The sequence below is a fragment of the Triticum aestivum genome, chromosome 2D, assembly GCF_018294505.1.
Source record: "Triticum aestivum cultivar Chinese Spring chromosome 2D, IWGSC CS RefSeq v2.1, whole genome shotgun sequence".
Taxonomy (NCBI): domain Eukaryota; kingdom Viridiplantae; phylum Streptophyta; class Magnoliopsida; order Poales; family Poaceae; genus Triticum; species Triticum aestivum.
In genome coordinates, this window is record NC_057799.1 from 277,519,937 (window position 1) to 277,543,689 (window position 23,753).

Consider the following 23,753-nt stretch of genomic DNA (forward strand, 5'->3'; position numbering starts at 1 on the left):
GGTTCAGTTCGCTGTCTAAATGCCACAGTTTTATGTTTTCTGAATATCTGGATTACATGATGTAGCTATGTCTTTACTATTTCTTTCCTATCACAACTATAAATTAACAAACATAAGATACTTCGACACTTTATTGACTACTAAAATATCAAAAAATGTTCCCTGTACAGAAACTGTTGCAAAATATGACACTTCCTGGAAAAGGATAAAACCATGTAAATGATCAGGTCTACAACAATGATAGTTCAACAACCACAAGCACCAAACAAGACATGTCCTAGATTTGACTAGATCACTAATGGCAAGGGGAAAACAGAAATGTTGAAAGAGGTTCTTGCATGATAAAATAGTACTTCTGCTAAAGTTAAAGAAGTAACATACTTATTTTTTCCTGCATAAGAGTGACACAATCCATGCTATTGTCCCTCCAAATATATGGAAGAACATTTTGATACATATATAGTGTTGGACGGACTCCAGCATCCTCCATCCACTGCAAAACCTACATGTTTCAGAAAACAAAGGAGTTGAGTTTCATGCCCATAAACAACCACGATTCTTGTTTTTTGTTTATATAATGGAGGATCAAATACCCGTCCAGTACTAGCATTTTATTGCTGACATTAGAGCTTTGCTCATGGAAGAAGTAACTCAAGCAAAACTTTCAATGTAATGTCAAATCACTTGCTTTTGCCACAGTTCTTATGATCCCAGAAGCACATATTGGTGCAGGTTTTACAAGGACCAATATAATACAGGTCAAAACAGAAGAAAAAAATGTGAGGTTTTTTTTCTGAGGTAAAAATGTGAAGTTGTTCCAAGATAAATGTGTATCTGCAGTACACCATCATGCTGCCAGAGCACAGTTATGGAAACTGAATGTACCAGATATAGATGTCCATGCAAATATGTAATCATAAGTGATACAGATACTAGTGAATACCCATCTTTACCTCGACATACTTTCTCCATTTTCCAACTGCTAAGAGATTTCTCAGCAGAACCTTATAAGTAGAAAGGCCTACAGTAGAGCATGAACTCACCATCTTGTAAAACAGCTGCATTAGAAAAAATTAAATATCTTAGGCCCATCTTTACAAGGACTCGGGGTAAAACATAAACTGGAAAGCACATCCAATAATCTAAGCACCTTTATTGAAACTATTTCCTCACAAGTCCAGTGTTTAGATATGAGATTACATGGGTCCCTCGAGTATCAATGTATTTTCATGAAAGAAAAGACGGTGATTTGATGGTTTTGAAACTAGTCAAGAAGCTAGCGTTCTTAACTATAAAACCAGCTTCTTCGGGCCAATAATATCAGAAATATAGTTATATAGGTGATACATGAAGTACTCCATCCATACAAAATTGTTTGAAGTTCTAGCTTTGTCCCAAGTTAAACTTAAAAAAGTTTGACCAAGTCTACAAAAAAAATATTAACATCTAACGACACCAAATTAGCTTCATTAGATTCATCATAAATATAGTACTATATATATTTGATGTTGTAGATATTAGCATATTTTTTCACAAAGAAGGAAAAGCAGTTTGTTACAAAGCTTGCCAAAGCAAGCGCAAGGAAGCAACAAGCCAATTACTCGAGTAAACAAAAACTACTGCTTAAGCCTTTCCTAAGACAAAATACAAGCAACTTTTTACCAACAAACAGACTACATATTAAGCAAAGCCAATCTACATAGGGCAAACTCCTCATGAGCAAGGGCGCCACATCCACTAGTTGGAGTATCCTTCCACACATTCCAGAGAATATATATGAGCAGCCCGCTAAAACACCCTCGCATATCCTTTTCACAAGCCTTCAGTAAAGCCTCTCATCAAGCATCATAATTCAGAGAAACAGAGATTGGTTTTAGGTGTGGAATTAGAAGGCCATTCCAGCCCACCAAGAAAGTCATGATCTCCTACCTGATGGGCAAGATATGCAGAGATGGTTCTCAATTCCAGCCCACCAAGAAAGTCATGATCTCCTACCTGATGGGCAAGATATGCAGAGATGGTTCTCAATTCCACAAAAGAACGCGTTTCTGCTCGTGAGGCCAACCACGTCGCCCAAGATTGTTCGTGTTGGGGAAGGGTCCCCACGTTACCCGGACTCGACATCTTTCTAGACTTGGTGGAAAACCTTATAACCTCGCGGGATTGCCACCAAGTCTGACACCATGAGGAATGCCACCAGCTCGCCCCGGAAAATCTACATCTTGAGAACCGAGCAGAACCCACAGCATATTCTCATGATATTCCCACAGAAAGAGACCAACTCGCCTTCAAGTACATCAGTTCATCTATGGTTAGGATTATAAATAGCCGGAGGGCAGATTTGTAACTTGTCTTCCTACCTTGCAATATTTGTTGGTTTCAGGTAGCTCCGCGTTGGGTCGCTGCAAACGGGGGCACGTGTCTCCACCTCAAGTTTCCCACGCACCTCGTGGCAGTCTTTGTATCCGGCTAGGGGTGCAACAAGTTCACAGTCTAGCCTCGATGCTACGACAGTTGGCGCCGTCTATGGGAACCTAGCCAGAAGTAGTGTGACCAAGAGAGCACAAACGTCACGGACCGATGCGGAAGGCCAGCTAATATCCACCCCGTGCACTCTCTTGGAGGCCTGGACGGGAAGGCAAGGAGATGGCACCACAGAAACATAAGCGCGTCAAAGAGGAAGGAGACGACTCAACCCACGTCACCTACAAGCAGCATGCGCCAGGCTCGCACGTCTAACAAAGCACATGAACCCTCCACCGATGCGCAGGTCGCCAGCTCGGAAGGATCTGCACAAGTCATTATCAACAAGGAGGAAGTTGAAGCACTCAGGCAACAAGCCACAGACGCGAGCACAAGGGCAGAAGAACTGCAAGCCATCCTAGACCTGTGTTCTCAAGCAGACTCCATTCGCTTGGCGGCGCTCCTACGCGAGGCCGCCGACATACATGAACGACAAGTGACCACAATAGCCTCGGCAAAGCCGAACCCCCGCTCCGCATGGCTTAAACCAAGGACATTCGCCACCACCAAACCCAAGAGTGTGATGCGGCAAGGGAGGAAGTTAAGGTGAATTCCGAAATCGTCGAGGAGCAAAGATGGCCAATAGCAAAAATGATTGTGTGGGCGAGACGGCCACTCCGAGGAGCTTCGGAGGTAGAAGCACTCCAGACCATCATCCTACGCAGGCATGACCAGATTGGTTACTCAGCGAAAGATGAGTGTCGCATTGGGTCTAGAGGAAGACAGTGAGCGCTTCAACAAATACATCTCCGCACAAACAATGCATGCTCGAAGATGTGAAGTCATCAACATTGCCGACGAGCGCAACCCCCTTAGCCTAGGACTTGAAGTGAAGCCATGGCCGCACAAGCTTTGCCCAGCGGACCTCCCGAGCTATGCAAGTGACGCCGACTTGAGCGGGTTCACCTATGTACGAGGCCGTCGTGTAGGTGGCGGGAGGCGACGAAACCACCATGGCCAAGAGCCTTCTTCTCAAGATCTCTGGGATGGCTCGGTCATGATACCTAGCGCTCGCTCCTAGATCGGTGCACTTGGGAACAACTTTGCTAGCATCTTCATGCTGACTTCCAAGGGAATGAGACGAAGGAGGTGACCGCCGTCAAACCCTACGCGCTCATTCAAGATCCACGCAAATCTATCAAAGCATTCCAAAAGCACTTCACCGGCATATAGTGTCAAATCAGCACCATCACCGATGAGAGCGTGTGGCCCGCCATGCGACTAGCGATATGTGACCCAGCCATCTACGCCAAGTTGCATCAAAGTCTACGGTCAACAACTACGAGGCTCTACGCCATCATGAGGAAGTACTTGCTCCAGGAGTAAGGGGAGCAACAACCGAACAAGGAGCAGGCTGCCACGAGGCAACTCAAGCCAACCCAAGAAGATACCCAACTGTGCCCTCACGGTATTTACTGAGTGAAGGTAGACGGATAGCATCTGCAAGCCCATGTGACGCGGGAGGAACACCAGGATCGTGCGCACCAAAGCGACCATGGGTAGCGGAGCCGAGGTCATGGGCCCAATCACCAAGGACGCGAAGTCAACGACCAAGGCAAGAGGTTTTGCGAGCTGCATCAATCATACAACCACTAGTATGCTGAGTGATGGGATCAAAAGGATGCATGAGTAAATCCAATGAACCATAGAGGTTGGATTCAACCATCATCACGCATGCCTCAAAATTCATTGATCCGGTCGGCACGCCAACCCCTCTAGGATTCGTGCATCGGCCCGGACATGCGCTACTTTACCGCCCAGGCCTACGAGGGGCTACTGCTGAGGAAGGTTCACTGTGCTACTTGGACTCGACATCTTACTAGACTTTGTGGAAAACCTTATAACCTCTCGAGATCGCCACCAACTTGACACCCCGCGGAATTGCTACCAACCAGAGACCCAATAGGATTTCCACCAAGTTAATACCTTGAGGAATGCCACCAGCTCGATGCCTCGGGAAAACTACATCTTCAGCACCAAGTGGGATCCACGCATATTCTCAGGATATTACAGAAGTAAAAGGCCAACCCGCCCTCAGGTACATCAGTTCATCTAGGGTTAGGATTGTAAATAGCTGAGCGTAGATGTAACTACATGTACCCGCTCCACTACCCCTCCCCCCTCACAAATTTTTGACAAGGTTGGCTTGGGCTCAAACCAAACACAATAGACTTCAAGGGGAAAGATTGATATATGGATCCAGCAAGCCATTATGCACAAGCAGTCCATTCTTTTTAAACGAGGAGCCATGCTGTCTAAATTGATCATGGTAAGGACAAAAACACTAAGTGATAGTGCATTAAAAAAATATTGTTAGGTGTCTATAGCATAACTAGCAACAACAAACATGTTCAGAATGTCATATCTAACCCCCTCTAAGCTTGAGTTGATGGATGAAATGGTCAAGCACATAATTTGAATCCAAGAGATTTTAGGTTCAAAACCCAGTACATGCAATAAATAATTGTGATCTGCCTCTACTTCCGATGCACACATCATATCTCCAACCCAGTTCATACGCGAGGGGGGGTGTTTGAGTATAATGTCTGACCGTCTCCCTAAGCTTAGACTTTTTGGGTGAACTGGTTGGTACAACTTCCGCTTCATATACACAACAACATAACAAATTGATGGTCTACGAAAACAGATAATGCTGAAGTATCTACATCAATTGCATAGAAGAAGTTGGAAATAACAAAAATAGGTTCTGGTATGAAAGCTATGTTACGCAGACCAATTGTACCTTCATCATACTCTCTGTCTTCCCACATTTTCCAAGAAAATTCAGAAGATGGTTTAGCTTCCCAACAGAAATGGATGGGAGAGAGGAATCCAAATGTTCAATTATTTCACTTGCAGTTCTCCAGTCCCGTAGCCTGTTATGGGGAAGCAAAATGTCGATAAGTAACCAAGCGACACAAATGAACATTGACCTATTCAATACATCAAGGGCGGTTCCATGCAGCTATTATAAAAACTGAACAAACACAATTTAGATGGCATCTCAACCACAAGAAAGCTCTATGCTGCTATCCCAATAAATATTCAACTTTATTATGTTTCTATTTATTAACCATGGTGTGTATATTCGGCATGGTTGCCTCAGAAGACAGCAGACCTAGTTGCAAGTGACTCGAACGATAACCTGATAAATAGACATGGTAATCTAAAAGTCTAGTAATATAAGATATATGGACTAATTTTCTGTACTCCTGGGAGTACGTACTCCCACATTCAATGTACCTCATATGCATCTATTATACCTCTATCATTCTAAATATACCATAGTATACCTCATCAGTCTAAATATACCATAGTAATCACTGTAAGATACCCCAGTACAAGTAGTACAAAAAATTGTCACTTAGGTCCCTAGTTTTTGCAATATAACAGTTCTACGTACAAAAAAGCCGTCATATGTAAACTACGTAAAATATATGGACTTGGCAATTATTTTCATAAAACTCACTTAGGTATCTAGTAATTATTAGCAAAATATGTCAAATAATTAAGAGCTTTAATCAGTTTATCTGTGTGGTGTATGAGGAGCAGTACATACTTCCAGGAGTACAAAACCATTTTATGTTTCCGTAGGGAAAATACATCCTACAACCAGGTCTAGTTACACCCACGTCTCAACTACCACGGGGTAGTATATGTACTACTCCCTTCGTCCCACAGTGTAAGACGTTTTTGCAAGCTACATTGTGGGACGGAGGGAGTACTTTATTATTTTTAGTATGTTCATATACTCCCTCCGTTCCTAAATATAAGTCCTTGTAGAGATTCCACTATGAACCACATACGGATGTATATAGATGCATTTTAGAGTGTAGATTCACTCATTTTGCTCCGTGTGTAGTCCATAGTGGAATTTCTACAAAGACTTATATTTAGAATCGGAGGGAGTACTATATCTAAGATTCCAATGCAAGCTACATGTCCTTTTTTAGCGCTCCTAAGCCAGATTAACCAAAATTATTAAACCACCCTCCATTCTACACCTGCACACGGGGGCACGGACGTAATTGTAGGCATATAAGCACCCTCCGCGCTAGGGTTTCCTCTCTCTCCCTACAAAGCCCCTGCCGCCGCCGCCATGCACCACGCTTTAAACCCTCCCCCTCTCCCTCTCCTCTCCCTTGCCGCCGCACCCCAGATCCCGCAGCCATGGTGAGTTCCCCTCTGCTTTGTCAATTGTTCCAAATCCTTCCTGGTGTTCTGACGGTTGGGTGTTGTTTGTGTTTTGGTGCTCGCAGTCGATGGAGAAGAAGTAGCTAAACCCCATGCGGGAGATCAAGGTGCAGAAGCTCGTCCTCAACATCTCTGTCGGCGAGAGCGGAGATCGCCTCACCCGCGCCTCCAAGGTATACATTTGCCTGTCTATTTGCCCTCTCGCTCGCCTCGTTGATGCGCTGGCGCGTGTGTTTCAGATTACAAGCGAGTCCATAGTTTTTAGTATATATTTAAAATACGTTCATATTTGTGTGTAAAAAGGAGTACGCTAAAAATATGTCCTTCTGAGGTACCACTTGCCCATCAAGGCTAACTTCCTCCTCCTCGTGCCTAGTAATACTAAAACCACACCTCATGTACTCAGCTTTAGATCTACCAAGACTAAACCCTTTCTATCCTAAAGTTTGTCTCCGCATCTCTAACTTTCTATTAACCCTCGTTCGACTAGCACCACATCATCCGCAAAGAGCATACACAATGGGATATCTCCTAGTATATCCCTTGTGACCTCATCCATCACCAAAGCAAAAAAGATAATGGCTCAAAGCTGACCCTTGGTGCAATCCTATTTTAACTGGAAAGTCACCAGTGTCGCCATCACTTGTTTGAACATTTCTTTAGCAGCAAATAAAAAATACCATGCATGGCAACGTTCCATGTTGAGAGACATAATAGGAGAGAGAAATCAGAAATCAATGCGTCATGAATAATTATCTCGTGTTTCTTTCCATGTTCATAGATGGAAGGTACATGATACCCATTAGGAATAGAGAAGGAACTATTTGTAATTAGGAGGGTTTGCACATTCATATTTTGACTGAGTTACAAACATGTACGCATGGGTATCTCAGGATGTGTATATTTTCATTAGGTATAATACCTCGAGTGTATATATTTTGATTAGGTATAACACCAACACTAAATATTTTCGTTAGGTATAATACCCACTAATTGGTATCGCGTCTAATAACACGTACAAGTGGGTATCTCGGGTATGTGTATACCAAAAAATGTTATTATTGTGTCGTCCTAAATTGGTAACACGTACGTGTGGGTATATCAGATTCAAATAGACAAGAATGGTTCGAAATCCAACATAACTAATAATGTTATTTAATTAGGAATCAAATCTCAGATGTTTGATGCTATCTCATACATGGATAGAATTGCATGGAAAGAAATTAGGGAACTAATCAAGAGTGATGCATGCCACTTGCAACCAAATGCGATAACGGGTTTGACCCGAACAAGCTGCCCATGCACCTACGTGCCCCAGATATTTTACATACAACCGGTGATAGTTACACTCAAGTGAGATTCGTATGTTGTACTCCCTCCGTAAAGAAATATAAGAGCGTTTAGTTCACTACGGAGGGAGTATGTAGTATCTGTCAAACTGGGGAGTATGTAGGCATAGTATGTACTTCCTCCATTCACAAATATAAGATGTTTTTGATATTTTAATATGGACTACATACGGACTGGAATGAGCAAACAAACAAACTAAAACGTGTCTATATACATCCGATTCAGATAAAAGTTAAAACACATATTTATGAATGGAGGTAGTATATAAGAATATTTCGGTAGTATACCACTCTTTAGGTAGCATGAACTGTTATTTTAGTATATTGTTAATATGTGCATATATAAATATGAAAGTATTTTCAAAATATACTAAAAACTATGGACTCACATGCAAAAAAATTCATGCAGGTCGCTGGAAAATCTAAGATATAGTATATGAACATACTTAAAATGATAAAGTAACGACCACCGGTGTTACCGTAGTGACCTTGTTCAGATCATAACAGCGCAATTACCAATTCATGCTTGTTCAACTTAAGAGAGTGGATAGACATACATGCTGCATGAAGCTATTATTTCAAAATAAGCTTTTTGGTTCAATTGGATGGATCGATCGTGCATGAATTTCATCAACTGAAGGACCCTTTCATGTTGATTTCCTTTATTCAATGCTTCCATGAGGGATGAGCATATAATGGCATCTGGCAGTATGGCATTTCCTTCCATCTCTTTGAATAGGTCCCACACACTCGTCCAACTCCCTTATGATCCATAAGAAAAACATGATCAGTGAAAAAATGTTATCTCAACCTAAGACTTTTAAGAGGATCTTACCATGATCAATATAGGCTTGAATCATAGCAGTATATGTCAGAACATCAGGGAAGCAGCCAGATGTTTTCATATAACTAAAAGTAGATTCCGCTTCAGCTAGTTTGTCCTGAGTGGGAACCATCGTTAGCATAGCAACTTTCCAGAGAAAACTAGACAACTAATGAAAATCGACACTTGCCTGTTTGACATATGAACAAATCAAGGACGAGTAAACCTCCTTGGTTAAAGGAATTTGCAAGTCCACCATGTCTTCAAAAAATTTCAGAGATTCTGCATATTTTCCCAATTTACACAATCCACTGATGAGTATATTGTAAGTTACAGCATCTGGATTCACATTGCTCGCCATCATTGTGGCGTAGAACTCCAAAGCTTTCTCATAATCTCCAAAACTTAAATAGCTTCCGATGCCCGAGTTGTACGCAACTATATTAAGTTCAATCCCTCGAAATTTTGCTGCTTCAAGAACTGTGTCAATTTTTGTTGTCTGCCTGCAGCGGCCACAGGCAGTCAACAGGGTACTTATTGAAACAACGTCTGGTGGAATGCCATCCTTCTCCATTTCATGCAGTAAGCTAATAGCCTCCTTGAACATTCCAGCAGATCCATAAGCATCAATTAGTGCATTATAACTGACTTTGTTTGGCTTGCATGAGTTCTTTCTCATCTCGTTAAAAACCTCCCTAGCTTTTTCAGGCTGTGCTGACCTACCATAGGCATTCAGTAAAGTGGTATAGGAAACTACATCAGGTCGCAGACCATTTTGTTTCAGTAACTTGAAAACTCCCAAGGCCTCAGTGTGCATCCCATGTGAGGCATAAGCACCCAAAAGTGCATTATATGATACAATATTAGGTTTAACTCCTTCAGCAACCATCATATCAAAGACTGCCTTGCAATCTTTCACTTGCCCACAAACATAATAAGAATGCATTATGCTAGTGTACGTAACAACATCTGGAGGACACTGTGCTCTTTTCTCCCTCATCGAGTTTAACAAATCGACAGCATCTCCGTGCTGTCCGGCTTTTACAAGGCAATGGATGACAATATTCAAAGTGAAAGTATCAGGGGCAATATTTGCTCCTTTCATCATTTCAAAGTAACCTATGGCTTCCGAATACTGAGAGCCATTCTTGAAAGCAGATAATACAATATTGTGTGTAACCAAGTCTGGCCCTACACCATTTCTTATCATCTTCTTACAAAGCTCTAAAGCCTTTTTCCAGTTACCAGCAGCACCACATGCATTTATGACATTATTATATGTAGCTCGGCTAGGAGGTATCTGCAGGACAAACACAGAAAGTAAACTAATAACACAACGATGACAACCAACAATGGTACAAGTATCTGAGCGTTGATAATATTTACAGAAATGTTATTTGCCAAAGTGGTTGCCGGAGCAAACTACAGACTGCATTATATAGAAAATCAAGATTTGCAATTTATTCCTGGTAGTACATTCATGGTGATCTTAGTGATGTTGATCCCCTTTCAGCAATAGGTCTTTATTATTTGCTAGTGGTGCAATGAACTACTGCAGATATTTTCGCACCTATTGCAAAGAGGCAAGAATTGGTGAAAACATTAGTACTTCCTCGGACAGGAAGAAAGTTAAGCATAACATCCATAATTCCGGAAAAGTACAAGTGTTTTCTAAGTGGGCCAGTAATGAAATTCAAGAAATATGAGGCAGCGCTGCAAGCCAACATAAAATAGAGATAACACCCATCATTACCAAACTAAACAGCAATATAATTCACAGCCAATACTAAGGATATATGTGGATTAGTAGTGCTATGATGGTTTTAATCTGGTAGGCCAAGGGTCAACTATGAATACTCTAAGAGACTGTAAACCAAAACTAATGTGGTAGTACTAATCTACATATATGCTTAACAATTATGGCTTTGTTGGAGACTAGAGGGAATTCTATACCAGAACTCAGTATCCATCTACAGTACTGGTGCCACCCAGGCAATATTATAAGTGGACAAGGCCCATACCTCTGTCACTTTCTTTAAGGAGAGTAATAGCATACTTTGGAATGTACAAGAAAACAACTAGAACACATAAATCACATATAACCAGTCATATTCAAGAAAACAAAGCAATTAGAACACAATGATTATTTCAACGAACAGTACTGACAGCTGCACGAAGCATATCATCCATAATGTTGATGGCCCAGCGCCATAGACCAGCCCGAGCATGAGCATTGATCAAAGAGTTGTATATATCAGCATCTGGCTTGCACCTATAAATATTGATTATGTAAAAAAATCATAGACTAAACTGATGATGTAGAAGAGGCCCCCACTTCCTATCTCATTTGTGCAAGACAGACCATTATAAGGCAGCTATAACCTACATATTACTGGAGATAAATCATATTGGTGCATATGATAATAGTACAGCTTTTCAAACTGCCAAGTTGGCTATTCCAGTAAAGGCATTAGTAATGTGTGGTAAGAATGGCGAATATGTAACAATATAAAATATGCCTTTGGCAGAAAATTAAGTGGATACACTTCATAAAACAGACGAGTTCATGATTTCGGCAAGCAGCCAACGAGGCTATTAAGGAGTAATAGTATTGGTCTAGGAGTCCTTATTAGGCCATGGTATCATGAGCCCAGGTTTAGGGATTTTTTGCGTGCCGCAACTCATGCTCTTGATGGACTTTTTTGGTCTCCTCTTCTGATCGATATCGTGCACCGGCCGTCGCCAATGCTGGCCAGATCGATCTCCGTATCGATATGCCCACGATCCAGCCATCCCACGCTCGATCATCTAGTCTAGATCAACAGAAGCCACCCCGTCCAGATCAATCGCAGCCGCTACAGGAGTTCACCACCCCGCTGCCCTAGGAGAACGACTATGCTGTCGGCACGCCCCGCCTGCTTCGCCTCACACCGGCTTCACCGCTGCCCGCCGGCCGGAACTCCAGCAACCTCGACCGTCCGCCTGCAGTCCCTGGCCACCGTCTTCCCGGTGCAGATGCCTCCCTGGTCATGACGCACCTCTACCTCTCCGACAGAGGACAACATGCAGACTGCTTCTCTATTGCCTCGCACGCGGTTCTCCCTTGACTACTTGTGCATTGCTTGCATGGCTGCTACTGACCCGCGTGCGGGATGCTTGCTGCTTCGCGTGTTGGCTCTTCCTTGCAGCGGCTTGCTTTGCACGCTACTGGTTGTTGTATGCTCAGCGTGTGGCTCTTCCCTGCTCTAGCTGGTGCGCTAGATGCTTGATGTTGCGGCCTTATGTGCTCCTTAGCTTCAACTCTTCTAAAAAATGAAAAAATAAGTTTACAATGTCGTTTGTCTCTAGTGATTCCTCGGTGATGGTCATTTCGTCAACTCCATCTCCCACATGCACCTTCCGTCGGTGTTGCATGTTCATCCGCTAGTTGCTATTCCGCGCTGCTGCTCACCGGCATCTCACCTGTGTTGAAGTGTATATGTGGATTGCAGATTGCCTAGCCCTTTCTATCAGTTCGGACTTTTGGTTGCATTCGCTAATGCATGAAGATTAACATGGTATCAGAGCCTAAGGTCCTGGCTTTTGCAATTTATTCAAAAATTGCTGTTGTCGCCCTCTGTGCACACGTATAGGCCTCTTGGGCCATACTCCTACCTCTGAATCTATTCACGTGTTGACTTCCCGCTCACATGTGAGAGGGGGTGTTGAAGTGTATATGTGGATTGCCTAGCCCTTTCTATCAGTTCGAACTTTTAGTTGCGTTGGCTAGCGGATGAAGCTCAACAACCTGCAAGGCCTCCTCCACAGACTCTCCTGCATACACAATGGCTCTTGAATCTATGTTGTCAAAGGCGTGGATCTCATACTTAGCCCATTAGAGATAATTATTTAGTTAGGAAAGAGATTGGTTCAGTTAGGAAGATTAAGATATGGTTTGTTAGGAAAGTCGAGATTCTATTCTTAGGCATCAAGTTGAGTCTTCCCTATAAAAGGGACACCACGTACCTCATAAGGATTATGAAATAGTAGATAAGAATAAACTAGTAAAGATCTAATCCCTGAATAAACTAGTAAAGATCTAATCCATGTCACCAACCTTCTCTCCCTCTCATCCCTGGCACCATGGCTGGCCAACCTTCACTCCTTACAGTTGTACCCCTAACCATGTCACATTCATCGGTCTTAGGGCCGGTCCCAATCCTAGCACGTGATATACGTTTTGTGTATGTGCTTCCTTGCTTCTAGTTCTCCATATTTTCTGCTGCGTCCACCAAATCCGTTGATATTTTTTGTTTCTCATGCCATGTAAGTCCATCAAACCTTTATATGTCAGCATCTTTTTCTGGTTCTAGTCCTTTCTATACAGCTTTTGTGGCCTTTTTCGGTCCTTGTTGTTTTCTATAGGATTTTCGTGGCCTCTTTTTGGATTGTCGATTTACGCCCATTCTCTTATTTTGTATCTTCTATTGATGCGGTGTCTTCTGTTGATGCACCATCTTCTCTTATCCCCTTTGGCTTGACTCAACAAGCTTTCAAGACTCTCCATGCTACAACGACACTCTCAAGACGCGGATTTTGGATTACCATTTTTTTTCTAGTGTTACACTTCTTCAAATGCAAAGCTATTGCATATGCTTTGTCATTGAGGTGTTAAGGAGTATTAGTATTGGTCCAGGAGTATTGGTATAGCTGTAGGGGTCTTTATTAGGCTATATTTGCCCCATGGGCCTTGCAATACAATCAAGTTGCATCCATAACAGAGGCAACCAAGGCCAAACATGTTCTATAGTCTGTACGTAGACTCATGAACACAGATAACATGAGGACTATTATGGCTTATTGACTTTTTGGTGAAAACCGAGGGTAGCTAAATGAAATCTGATGTCCCAAGTTAATATTATTCATACCGCCATTCTTGCATCTCAAAGAACAGGCCACGTGCTTGATCAACCTGGTTGTGTCTGGCATGTAATCGTATCATCATACCATAAATGTCATTACGGGCACAGTAGTTCTCCTGGTTTTTCATCCAGCAGAACACATATACAGCATGTTGCAAGGACCCAGAAAAGGCCATTTCCTACAAGTGATGTAGATCATGTAAGCACTTTATGTCAGTGGATTTACAAAGGTGGGAGGTTTATTAACAAAATGAGAAATCTTGACATGTGACTTGTAGCTTCAGTAGCTAGAAGCTCATAAGGAGTACAGAAGCACATTCTCTAGTAAATAGCAATGTATATATTGGAGCAGAAAGATGGTAAGATGGTACATGAATTAAGTAATTAGAATTTTGGAATTACTGACAAAAGCATTAAAAAAAATGCCATGAGAAACCTAATGATTACAAGGATCAAGCAAGAATCCTTAAAATCAATAATGCTCCCACAGTTTACTAGAACTAGCTAATACGTGCAAGATGACTAGAAACAATACAAGATCCGAATGCTTGAATCAAGCACGAAATCACATGTGTTATAAAATACCTAGATGACTAGAATGTCTATCCAAAACAGAAATTGAGTTCGTTCAGTTTCAACACTCCCATCTAGACATTTCGGAGACACTTTAATGGCCAACAGCTGCAAGACAAGACTGCAATAGTCGCAGAATAATCTTTCGTTTTTTTGTTCATTTACTCCTATGATAAACCCAAATGGATGCCCAGTAACTCATTCATCGAACACATAGAAAGCCGGTATGTGGGAGTCAGAGAGACTCATTGCATCGAACACATAAATTGCAGAGGTGTCTTACACGAATAAGGAGAGGGAAGTTACGGCAGGCGAAGCGCCCGGCCCAGCAGTTGAGCACGGCGTCGACGGCATGGGTGTCGGCCCGCGGGAGCGCGAGCACGCGCGCGGCGACCTGGGACACCTTGCAGTCCCGCTGCCACCGGCTCCCCTCCACGCGGAGGCGGTGCCGCGCGGGGAGCGCGTCGGCACCTACGCCGTCCACCTCGACCCGGACTGTGCGGCGGCCGCGGTCGTAGTCGACGGAGACGGAGGGCCGCCGCTTGGCCCACAGCGGCGGCCCAGGCGACCTCGGTGACCGCCTAGGCGGCGGGCGGACGACGCGCGGAGGCGCCTCCGGGTTCGGTGACGCCGGCGGAGGGAGGGTGGCCGAAGACATTGCTGCAGTTGGTGGCAAAGCTCGACCGTTGTGCATGTGAGAGATTTCCGCGGATAAGGAATCTGATGTTTCTCAGCGACCATCTCCACTGAAAAAAATGTTAGAGATATAATTTTGTATTAAAGTTAGCAGTATAAAATTGAGACTCCGTCTCCTATTTCATCTTTAAAAGTGGCTTTTTTACTTCAGGTCTTGTATTTAATATATACTCGCCTTTGAGGCGGATAAGGAATCTGATGTTTTTCAGCGACGATCTCCACTGAAAAATGTTAGAGATATAATTTTATATTAAAGTTAGCAATATAAAGTTGAGACTCCGTCTCCTATCTCATCTTCAGAAGAGGCTTCTTACCCTTCAAGTCTTGTATTTAATATATACTCGCCCTTGAGGCGCAATAATACATCCATCATATTCCGTCAATCTCTCTCTATCTCTTCTAACATGGTATCAGCCTAACAGATCCAAACCCTAGCCGCCTCCGCTGCTTTCGCACCGTGCGCCGCCCGTACCTAGCGTTGGTTCGCTGGTCGTGTTGACCGGCTGCCCTAGGGAGTCTTTTCTTCGAGCCCTTGCTCCGGGTTTTTCTTTCTTTCGTCGGTCATCTTGATCGGCATTTTTTTTGTTTTTCGATATTCTTAATCGGTTTGCGTCGCCCGTCATCGCCGTCGACCTCGGCGCGCCTCTACTTCGACCTCGGCGCGACCAGCCGGCCTCTCCTCCGACCTGGCGGCCATGCGCGCCGAGGCGGCCCGTCAGGCCAGCCGTCGTCCGCGCGTCGGCCCACCCGTCGCCCTGCGTTGGCCATCTCCTCCCTGCTTCGACCGGGACCCCTGCATCGCCCCAACCCGGCGGTCTCGCGCCATGCGACGGCCCATCACAGTCGTCGTTCGCGCGCTGGCCCGCCCATCGATCCATGTCACCCGTCTTCGCCGAGTCTACACGGCGGCCCTGCGGTATGCCTCGTCGGCCTCGTCCCCGGCTGCGTCGGGCCAGCTGCGTCAGACTCGTTGGCTACCTCAGCTAGTGCGTCCCTGCTACGTTGGTCGTTCGGGCCTCGCTGCCCGGGCGCCGGCACTGTTTTGGCAGCCCGGGTGCCGGTACTGACGCGCTCGTCCATATGTCGTCCCACGCCGTTCGTCATCGTCGGCCTCATCTCGGACTCCGCCGCCACCATGCCTCAACCAAGCGGCGTCCCTGACCTCGCGCGCGATCGGCTTGATCACCCGCTCGCCGCCGCGATCCGCCCCATCTACGTCGCGCGCCCGACCTGGCCCGTCGGTTGCGCGCCTCCGCAGGTCCCGTGAAGATCGTCCCCGAGTTCAACGCGCCCTCCACCGATCGAGCAACGGGCTGCCGCTGCATCGCCCCGTCGGGCCACAGCGCCGCCGCCCCGTGGTTCTCCTCACGGTTGCATCGACCCGCGTGCTGCCGCTGCGTCGCCCCATCGGGCTGTAGCGGGCTTGGCACGCTGTCTCCGCTGCCGCCCAAGGCCATCCTCGCGGCAGCACCGACTAGCGGGCCAGTGTTGCATCGCCCCTTCGGGCAGCATCGCCACGGCCCGCGGTCCCCGCCGCCGCCCGAGGTCTTCCCGCCCTCGACCGACCCGCCCGCTCGCCGCTGTTGCGTCGCCCCTTCGGGTCGTAGCGCCGCGACCAGCGGATCACTCCGCCGTCACCGTGCGTTGACTTTTTCATGGTATGCGCCGCGCCGCCTTCCCTGGCGCGGGAATGCCACCATCTGTACCGGTCTTCGTCACGCTGTCGCATTCCTCACCTACTTCGAGCATCGCCGCCACGCTACTAACTTAGTCGTCGTCGCCGCCGTCAGGCCGCCACCGCCGCCATTCTTCGGTCGCCGCCGCCGCTACCTCTGTAACCGCCGGCGCCGCCCGTCCACCCCCTTCATCTTCGTCCAAGCACCAGCCCATCGCCAGTGTCGCCGTCATCTACCTCGACCATTTCGTCTACTCCGCCCACCGTTGGTGACATCGGCCCTCATGCCGATTGGCGCCACAACCGTCGTCGAGTCTTCTTCTCTGTTGGCCCCTCCGACTCCTCGACATGGCTTACAGCTCGTGCAGGTCCCTCATCTACGCATGCCCGATGCTAGCAACATCGATGCGTGCCTTCGTCCACGACGTGTCCCTAGGTCTGGCAAGCCTGGTGCGGCGCTTTGTCAACTTCATCTACGTCCGTCTGCGCATGCCCGGTGCTGGCAACACCGACGCGTGCCTTCGTCTACTATGTGTCCCCGGGCTTGGCAAACCCGGCCCGACGCGTCGTCAACAACTTCTTCTTCCCGGCGCACCACTTCTTCGACACTACTGCGCCCATGACTAACTCGGCACCTCCTTCCGCCCGCGGCTCCACGATGACTTCCTCGACACCGGCTACCCCGACTCGACATCAACCACGGCATTCTTTGCACGGCTACCTCGACCACGGCTACACCACCCACGCTCTCGGCTACCTCGGCAACGGCACACCTCGCTTGAGCAACTCGTCGGCTTCCTCTACAGTCAATGCGTCCATGACGCGACACCGTCCACGACGCTCCCGCTGCGACTGCGGGGGGATGTCAGCCCGTCGGCTGCTATTCTCTCCAGTCTGACCATCCGCGATGCTCCTGTTGTCTGCGACGCTACCGCTACGACTGCGGGGGGATGTTAGAGATATATTTGGGTCACATGTATTTGGTACTCTAGGATTTGTAATCCGTCTCCTACTTTATCACCAGGATGGGCTTCTTGCCCTCCAAGTTTTGTACTCAATATATACTCGCCCTCAAGGCTCAATAATACATCCATCATATTCCGTCAATCCCTCTCTATCCCTTCTAACAGACAATACTACCCCGGTGAACCTGGCAGTGGATGCACCACATATCTCACCATTCGTTTGGCCCATGGGAGACTAAGGATGCGTTTGGTTGGAGGGATAGCCACCCAGGGAGCAGGCATAGCCATATTTAGGATGGATATCACATGTTTGGTTTAGGGATGGGGTGGGATGAGTAGGACATGGATAACCAGATGTTGCAAATATTCCTGAAAAATCCGGCTCCACGGGCGCGCGAAAATCTCGCAGACATGGGCAGCCAGGCTCGCGCCGGAAGCATTTTCGCCCCCGCCCACCTCTCCAAAATCCGCTCATCTCTCCAAAAATCCCCAACCCTATCCTTTCCCCTCGTTCCTTCGACTCTCTCCTTCCCCGTGGGCGCCGACGGCTGCAAATCGATGAGCCATTCGCGAAGGTTAGTTCATTGGCCCTTTCTCCTTCCTTTCTTTTCTCTCCTGCACAGAGATGCGGTGACGGTTGTGGATGCAGTTGGTTGTGGCGGCGAGAGCGGACTGAGATGGTTGACGTAGTGGGGGCGGACTGAGATGGCGCGGAGACGGCGGCGGACGCAGATGGGCGCGGTGGCGGGGTCGGGCGCTGCTACTTCTTGAGCTTGCGTTGTTTTCCCTTGAAGAGGAAAAGGTGATGCAGCAAAGTAGAGATAAGTATTCCCTCAGTTAAGAACCTAGGTATCAATCTAGTAGGAGATACACGCAAGTCTCCAATCTATGCACCTGCACAAACACTTGCACCCAACGCGATAAAGGGGTTGCCAATCCCTTCACGGTCACTTGAAAAGGTGAGGTCTGATAGAGATAGATATAAAAGATTACTAAACGTAAAACAAAATAAAATAAAATAAATTGCAGCAAGGTATTTTTGGTGTTTTTGGTTTATAGATCTTGAAAATATATGATGGAAAATAAACCCGGGGGCATAGGTTTCACTAGAGGCTTCTCTCTTGAAGGAAAATAATACGGTGGGTGAACAAATTACTGTCGAGCAATTGATAGAAAAGCGCAAAGTTACGAAGATATCCAAGGCAATGATTATGAATATAGGCATCACGTCCGTGTCAAGTAGACCGACTCCTGCCTGCATCTACTACTATTACTCCACACATCGACCGTTATCCAGCATGCATCTAGAGTATTAAGTTCATAAGAACGGAGTAACGCCTTAAGTAAGATGACATGATGTAGTGGGATAAACTCAAGCAATATGATGAAAACCCCATCTTTTTACCCTTGATGGCAATAATACAAATACGTGCCTCGCTGCCCCTACTTTGTCACTGGGTGAGGACACCACAAGATTGAACCCAAAACTAAGCATATCTCCCATTGCAAGAAAAACCAATCTAATTGGCCAAACCAAACAGATAATTCGAAGAGAAATACAAAGATATCAAATCATGCATAAAAGAATTTAGAGAAGATTCAAATAATATTCATAGATAATCTAATCATAAATCCACAATTCATTGATCTCGACAAACACACCGCGAAAGAAGATTACATCGGATAGATCTCCAAGTATTGAAGATCAAAGAGAGAGAAGAAGCCAGCTAGCTACTAGCTATGGACCAGTAGTTCTATGGTAAACTACTCACGCTTCATCGGAAGGGCAATAGAGTTGATGTAGATGCCCTCCGTGATTAAATTCCCCTCCGGCAGGATGCTGGAAAAGGCCCCAAGATGGGATCTCGCGAAAACAGAGGCTTGCGGCGGCGGAAAAGTATTTTGGTGGACGCTTTTGTTGGTTTGGGGATATTTGGGAATTTATAGGCCAAAGATTAGGGTTGGAGGACTCCCATGGGGCCCACAAGCCAGGGGACGCCCCCCTAGGGCACGCCCTGAGGGCTTGTGGAGCCCTAGGGACTCTTCTGCCTTCCTCTCCAAGTCCTACGTGTCTCTTCTGGTCCAAGAAAAATCATCCTAAAGTTTTATTCCGTCTAGACTCTGTTTGATATTCCTTTTCTGTAAAACTCCAAAACAAGGAAAAAATAGAAATTGGCACTAGGCTTTGGTTAATAAGTTAGTCCCAAAAATAATATAAAATAGCATATTAATGCAGGCAGCGGGAGCGGCTGCGAGCGTGAGAGAGAGACGAGGCGGGCGAGCGAAGTGGCGCTCGGGCTGCCTGGCCAATCGCCAGCTGGGCCGCGGGGGTGCGCCTAGCCTGGCGCGGCTAGCCGGCTGGGCCGCCGGGTGCTCCTGGGCTGAGCTGGCCTCGGTCCAGGGGGGTGGTGCGCGTTTTTTTTGTTTTTTACAGAAAGAAGAACTGCAACACAGAGAAAGTAAATAAAAAAATCTACATAGGCATTTTATATACCAAAATGTTCAGAAATTTACCAAGAATAAGATGAACTATTTTTCAAGTTCAAATAAATTCCATAAAAATTCATAAAAGTCAAATTGTGCTACTGTTGCATTTAAAATCAATAAAAACATTTTTTAATTAGCAAAACTATTTCAAAATTATTTTCTCCTAATTTTCTGTTGAAGGGAATCATTTTACCCTTATTTTCGTTTATTTATGTTTAGGAGAAAAATAATTGGAATAGAAACCCAAATAACTCCCAACTGGATTTGAATTTGGAACTTCAAACAACTTCAAATGGAAAAATGAGTTTCAAATAACTTCAAAGTGACTTCCAAATTATTTCTTTGAAACTCCCAACTCTCTTTCTTCAAATTAGAAGAAGTCATTTTATGAACTCATTGAGTTGCTTAAAGTTTCTAAATTTGAAATGTTTCAAATGGAATTCAAATCATTTTGTTTCAAAACCCCTTTTCATTTCTTTAAATGGAGGAAGTCATACTATCTTCACTCTAGGGTTTTGTGATGAAATGAATTTGAATTCATGGAGATCAAAATGCAAGATGAAAAGTTTTGGGAAAGTCCTTTTATTCCCTCTCATTCAACTTTCAAAAAAGTTTCTATTTCCACTCAATTTCACACAATCAATCACACAGAAATCAAACAAACAATCACAATTATTTATTTAATATAACATTCCAAAATTTAGAATTTTGGGATGTTACAAAGGGTGTGTACAGCAAGGATGATTGTGGTAAACTAAAAAGCAAAGACTCAAATCATACAAGACGCTCCAGGCAAAACACATATCATGTGGTGAATAAAAATATAGGCTCAAGTAAAGTTACCGATAGACGAAGACGAAAGAGGGGATGCCTTCCGGGGCATTCCCAATATTAGGCTTTTGGTTGTCCTTGAATTTTACCTTGGGGTGCCTTGGGCATCCCCAAGCTTAGGCTCTTGCCACTCCTTATTCCATAATCCATCAATTCTTTACCCAAAAATTTGAAAAGTTCACAACACAAAACTCAACAGGAAATCTCATGAGCTCCGTTAGTATAAGAAAACAAACCACCACCTTAAGGTACTGTAATGAACTCATTCTTTATTTATATTGGTGTTAAACCTACTGTATTCCAACTTCTCTATAGTTCGTACCCCTCGATACTAGCCATAGATTCATCAAAATAAGCAAACAACACACGAAAAACAGAATCTGTCAAAAACAAAACAGTCTGTAGAAATCTGATTTGTTCGAATACTTCTGGAACTCCAAAAATTCTGAAAAACTATAACAACCTGGATAATTTGTATATTGATCTGCTTCAAAAATAATTGGTATTTTATCATGTTCTGGTGAATTTTAACAATTATTTTCGTGAGCGCAAAGTTTCTATCTTTTTCAGCAAGATCAAACAACTATCACCCAAGAAGATCCTATTGGTTCTACTTGGCACAAACACTAACTAAAACATAAAACCACATCTAAACAGAGGCTAGATGAATTATTTATTACTAAACAGAGGCTAGATGAATTATTTATTACTAAACAGGAACAAAAGTAAGGAACAAAAATTAAATTGGGTTGCCTCCCAACAAGCGCTATCGTTTAACGCCCCTAGCTAGGCATTGATAATTTCAATGATGCTCGCATGAAAGACAAGATTTGAAGCACAAAGAGAGTATCATAAAACATGTGAAAATCACATCTAAGTATAACATACTTCCTATGCATAGGCATTTTATAGGAAAATAAATTAGCAAGACAAGCAAGATCTAGCATATGCAAGGAAGAAGAAAGAAACAATAGCAATCGAGGAAATTTAGTGACATGAAAATTTCTACAACCATATTTTCCTCTCTCATAATAATTACATGTAGGATCATAAACAAATTCAACAATATAGCTATCACAAAACATATTCTTAACACGATCCACATGTATGCAAAGTTGACACTCTTCCAAAATAGTGGGATTAACATTAACTAAAGTCATGACCTCTCCAAACCCACTTTTATCAAAAACTTCATAAGATTGAACATTCTCCAAATATGTGGGATCTAAAGTTGACACTCTTCTAAACCCACGTTCAATATTATTGCCAACATTATTATCAATCTCATATTCATCATGAGGCTTAAATAATTTTTCAAGATCATAAGAAGAATCACCCCAATCATGATCATTGCAACAAGTAGTGGATATAGCAAAACTAGCATCCCCAAGCTTAGGGTTTTGTATATCACTAACACAATTGACATTAAGAGAATTTATAATAACATCATTGCAATCATGCTTTTCATCGAAGGAACTATCAAGTATGGGTGCAATAGCAATGATCTCATGTTTAACATAAGGAACTATAGCAAATTCATCTTCATAAATATTGGCATCATGGCCACAAGAATAGCAAGCATCATGTTCATCAAGGGATATTTCAATCAAGTCATCGGAATCATAATTATCTATAGATTCATGCATATCATTATTTTCTTCAGAAGCAACGGTCATTCTTTCAATAAATTCTTTGACATGGACATTATGAGCATAGTTTTCATAGCAATATTGAAGTATGTCAAAATTTTCAGATTCGTAGAGAGTAATATCATACTTTTCAATCAAAGAAGCAACTTCATAAGCACCCTTAAAAGCAACAAATTCCTCAATTTGTTCGATATCGTAGTAACTATAAACACCCTATGCATAAGAAGATAAGATTTAATTATCATTAAACTCACATAGGCAGGGGAGGTGTTTTTAGGGTTCTTAGAGCAACAAGTAAAATCATAAATTTCACAAAGATTAAGCATAACAGAGCAATCTGTTTATTTGATCCCATAAGAGTCTCCCTTTTTCAGACAGACGGTGACGCACAAAATGAGCATGCTCATCTAAAGATTTCCCATCAACTAGGCTAGTTGGGGTTTCAGCACGAGCGCATAAGGATCGAAGATGTTCCAAGTAGAACACTTTACGTGGATCCATATCAATAGATTTTTAGCAAGCAAAGATGCAAGCAAATAGAAGGCACATGGAAACACAAACAAAAAACATACGGGAAGAAGGCGAAGAAAAGGCAAAGGTGAAGTGGGGGAGAGGAAAACGAGAGGCAAATGGCAAATAATGTAATGCGAGGGATAAGAGTTTGTGATGGATACTTGGTATGTCTTGACTTGTGTGTAAATCTCCCCGGCAACGGCGCCAGAAATCCTTCATGCTACCTCTTGAGCATGCGTTGGTTTTCCCTTGAAGAGGAAAGGGTGATGCAGCAAAGTAGTGTAAGTATTTCCCTCAGTTTTTGAGAACCAAGGTATCAATCCAGTAGGAGACTACACGCAAATCCCTAGTACCTGCACAAACAATTAAGAACCTTGCAACCAACGCGATAAAGGGGTTGTCAATCCCTTCACAGCCACTTGCAAAAGTGAGATCTGATAAAGATAATAAGATAAATATTTTTGGTATTTTTTGTATAAATTGAAAAGTAAAGATTGCAAAATAAACGACGACAGAAATAGCTAGTTGATGGGAGATTAATATGATGGAAAATAGACCCGGGGGCCATAGGTTT

At 44.1% G+C, this 23,753-nt stretch overlaps 1 protein-coding gene across 3 annotated transcripts in view; it reads right to left on the bottom strand.

Moving 5' to 3' along the window:
• Positions 1-15,097, bottom strand: part of LOC123052762 (pentatricopeptide repeat-containing protein At2g41720) — a 42,836-nt gene extending 27,739 nt beyond the window's left edge. The window contains exons 1-10 of one of the 3 annotated variants that reach the window (XM_044476094.1): positions 14,647-15,097; positions 13,797-13,969; positions 11,056-11,161; positions 9,080-10,189; positions 8,902-9,007; positions 8,624-8,828; positions 5,267-5,399; positions 954-1,058; positions 382-502; positions 8-195 (exon numbers count right to left, since the gene is read on the bottom strand). In XM_044476094.1, the coding sequence (XP_044332029.1) occupies positions 149-195; positions 382-502; positions 954-1,058; positions 5,267-5,399; positions 8,624-8,828; positions 8,902-9,007; positions 9,080-10,189; positions 11,056-11,161; positions 13,797-13,969; positions 14,647-15,057 (2,517 nt within the window). In that variant the 5' untranslated portion in view covers positions 15,058-15,097 and the 3' untranslated portion in view covers positions 8-148. Of the gene's footprint in view, positions 1-7; positions 196-381; positions 503-953; positions 1,059-5,266; positions 5,400-8,554; positions 8,829-8,901; positions 9,008-9,079; positions 10,190-11,055; positions 11,162-13,796; positions 13,970-14,646 lie in introns of those variants that run through there. The other 2 variants (XM_044476096.1, XR_006425044.1) reach the window with 2 other exon arrangements.
• Between the last annotated feature and the right edge of the window lie 8,656 nt (positions 15,098-23,753).